Source organism: Anarrhichthys ocellatus, unplaced genomic scaffold, assembly GCF_004355925.1.
Source record: "Anarrhichthys ocellatus isolate YVR2014 unplaced genomic scaffold, GSC_Weel_1.0 scaffold5026, whole genome shotgun sequence".
NCBI lineage: Eukaryota > Metazoa > Chordata > Actinopteri > Perciformes > Anarhichadidae > Anarrhichthys > Anarrhichthys ocellatus.
The window spans coordinates 1-3066 of record NW_022285000.1 but is presented as its reverse complement, the minus strand read 5'-3'; the positions used below and the strand labels follow the sequence as shown (position 1 = coordinate 3066).

The 3066-nt window shown below is 44.9% G+C and overlaps 1 protein-coding gene across 1 annotated transcript; it reads right to left on the bottom strand.

Annotated features, from left to right (window-relative positions):
- Positions 1–730: 730 nt before the first annotated feature.
- Positions 731–3060, bottom strand: LOC116379725 (uncharacterized). The gene is made up of 3 exons (XM_031841698.1): positions 2610–3060; positions 2340–2453; positions 731–2057 (listed from the first exon to the last, which is right to left on the bottom strand). Exons 1-3 carry the CDS (start codon positions 3015–3017, stop codon positions 1098–1100), a joined length of 1482 nt encoding a protein of 493 aa, XP_031697558.1. The 5' UTR covers positions 3018–3060; the 3' UTR covers positions 731–1097.
- Positions 3061–3066: the final 6 nt, after the last annotated feature.

The following is a 3066-nucleotide window of genomic DNA, read 5'->3' as shown; positions in this document are numbered from 1 at the left end:
AGAGGTCAAAACCCGTCGGCTAAACACAGAAGGCAAACTGTGTTTAAAAACAAAAAGGAAATCAGGCAGGTAAATGACAAGAACGCTATGCTTTGCTCAATGCAAAAGACAGTCTGGCAGAAGATAAGTGCAAGTGGGTCTGTATATCCTGCTGAGATAATCAGGAAAATGTGGAGGTGAGTGAGTGGGTGGGTGGAGCAGAACAGGTGGTCAAACTTAGAGGACAGGTGGGAGTCGCTGGGTCTGTTATTGACAAGGAAAACCTGACTGAATGAGTGGACAGGTAATCAGGAAGATTCACGACAGATATTTGACATACGGGTGTACTTCAAAAACCTGTCTTGATATGGCATGTCACAGAAAGACATTATAAAAATGTAAAATAATTTCATAAATTTGGTATTTGGAGGCCCGGGAAGGAATGTGCAGCATTCCTTGTATGTTACTTCAGTCTACTGTCTGCTTTAATCTCATGTCGTTCACATTAAAGTGTACTTGGTATTAACCACACAAACACACAGAGAATAATAGTAAACCTGCATGTATCTCAATGCTTCATGTTGACAGTGGTCCATTAGACCAGTCCTGGGACCTTCTTCAGCATAGCATTAGCAGCCATTAGCATCAGGTTAAAGGGTGACACTGAATTGAACCATTAGTTAGCTTCAGCTCAAGACGCATACAAGATACTTCTCACACACTGCCTTAAACATTGAAAATGGGAATGTGCTTTGGATCATAACAATTTTTATCAGTTACAATAGAGGGATGAAAACTTAACAGTTCGTAATGCCAGTCCTAGTGATACAGAAATAATAGATACAAAAATATACAAGAATTGTGAATTGTGCCTGCACATAATCATTTGCTCTACTTTTGTAATCATTACCTATAGTAAAGACAAATCACAAACACATTATTACTAAAGCGTTTCATTCTATTGCTCTTTGTATTCCCTTGAAATGTACTTTGGAAATAAAATAAATGTAAGAAATGCTACAGCATACGTTTATTGTAAAAACATGTCTTAAGTATTTTAAAGTGACTCTAAAAAAAGCATGCCCAAGCCCTTATGGTCCCAGAACACTCTGTGGTATCTAAGGTCCTTCCACTTTGACAATATTGATCTGTTGATCCTGTGAAGAGAGGTTAGAGTCCATCACTGGCTGGGTAGACGCACTGCAGTCCTGGAGAGTCCTTGAACAGCTTCTTGGGAAATCAGATGTTTTACTCTCGGATCCTCTGAAAGTCTGACAATGTGACTGGTTGTATGTAGAGACATAGGATTGTGTGTAGGGTTGCATGAGTGTTTGACTGTTTTGCTGTGGGTATGCAGCTGCATATGGTTGTGTGCGAGGGGGAGTGTGAGTAAGTGGGAGGTTCTCAGCATTGCTACATGGTGGAAGCCCATTCATATTCGAAGGGCACAATCCTGGCAGTTTAAAGGCCTCTACATGTTCTAAACTCTCTAAAGAGTTGAAGCTTGGCTCGGTTTGGCTGCACTGGGTGTACGTGCCTTGACTGTTGAAGTTGAAGGTGTCCTGCTTGAAGGAGGTAGATGCAGAAGCTGTTGGCAAACCAGATGGCGATGGAGTTTTGGTGTGCTGCTGTTGAACGATGCTGCAACGTCCCAGTTTGGTGGCAAGAGTCTGTAGAGTGATGAGGATCTGCTTCTGAATGTGTGTCTGCTGCAGCTGCTCCCTCTCCAGGCAGCACTGCTGCTCCACCAGCATCTTCACTGCCAGACCCAAGCTGCGCACCTCAGATCCCAGGGTCTGAATCTGATCCTGTAGACCACCTCTACCCTCCCCGGGGTCCTGGACTGCCCGCTGGGGGCTCGGGTTCCTCTCACTACGAGTGGTGCCCTGGCCTCCAGGGGTCTGTAAGCGGATGACGGCAACCCCAGGAGCCGAAGACGGTAAAGGTGCTGGTGACCGGTTAGGAAGACGAATGCCAACCCGAGGGATCGGGTGAAGGGAACGGGAAGACAGACAAGGTCTCTGTGTAAGGAAACGTCTGGGGGTGCTGCCTCCACCAGATTGACCTTCCATAGCAGTCTGTGCAACATAACAAAAATATCATAAAGATTGTGGAAAAATATGAAATGCAATCTTAATAACATTACAATGAATCTTGAATGAAAATTCAGGCTCCCAGAATCAGGTGAGGACATACTGTATGCTGCAATACTACCCGGTGCCAGCAACTGGTGTAAAGGATTACTCACGATGTACTGTGGCCCGGTCACATCAGTTGACTGAAGTCTGTCATCGTTTAGTGCTGGCACACACTTTAGTTAAAGTCAATAAAGGCGGAGATCAGGTTTGCTCTTTCCTCACCTTTTCAGTGGTCAGATCATAAGTTTCAGGTTGTTGTGGCATTGCACCTCTCAAATCATCACTTTGGACACTTGAGTAATCTCTCCTTAACGATGGCGCTACCTGATGTAATAACTGTTGAAAAACATTGTGTGAGAGTTAAGATTGACAGATGATTTGATTCCTTTATTATTTCACGCATTATACAGGTCTTGTGCAATGCTAAGCAAGAATTACAAACTTAATATTTGAAATTGTGTCAAATGTGAGAAATGATGTGCAAGTAGGTACCTTCATCCTGTGTGACAGCGCCTTGTCCAAAAGCCTCTTTCGAGCTGCCAGCATTGAATTGGTGGCTGGAGAAGGTGTAGCTCTCCTCTTCATAACTCCAGAGACTGTTAGTGTGGAAGACAAAGCACTGGCCTCTGCTGTTGTTACCGTGGGGGGAACTGTTGGTTGGCTGCTCTGTGCAAGGGAGGTGACGCTTACGATCTGGATGTCATTTTCTTCCTTATCTTCCTCGTGTTGCTGTTCTGGCCGGCTGCCTCCACTAGTCTCCCCATACCCAGATGGCTTTACTCCAGTATCTGGATTTGTGGAAGTACGTTTGGCAAAATTGGCAGCTGCTACAAAGCCAGCATGGTGAGATGCCTCCCGCAGAAGATTTTGGATTTGAATGTTACTCCAGCTCTCTTGCATTGCCCCGGCTCGAGGCTGCACCTGTGCGGGTGATGCGCTGCTTCCAACC

Bases quoted from the DNA above. Each gene is read 5' to 3' on its own strand.
- LOC116379725 (XM_031841698.1), bottom strand. From the start codon at position 3,017: ATGCAAGAGAGCTGGAGTAACATTCAAATCCAAAATCTTCTGCGGGAG. The intron at 2,454-2,609 runs GTACCTACTTGC...GTTTTTCAACAG, and splicing joins CGCTGTCACACAGGATGAAG to TTATTACATCAGGTAGCGCC. The intron at 2,058-2,339 runs GTGAGGAAAGAG...TATGTTGCACAG, and splicing joins ATGATCTGACCACTGAAAAG to ACTGCTATGGAAGGTCAATC.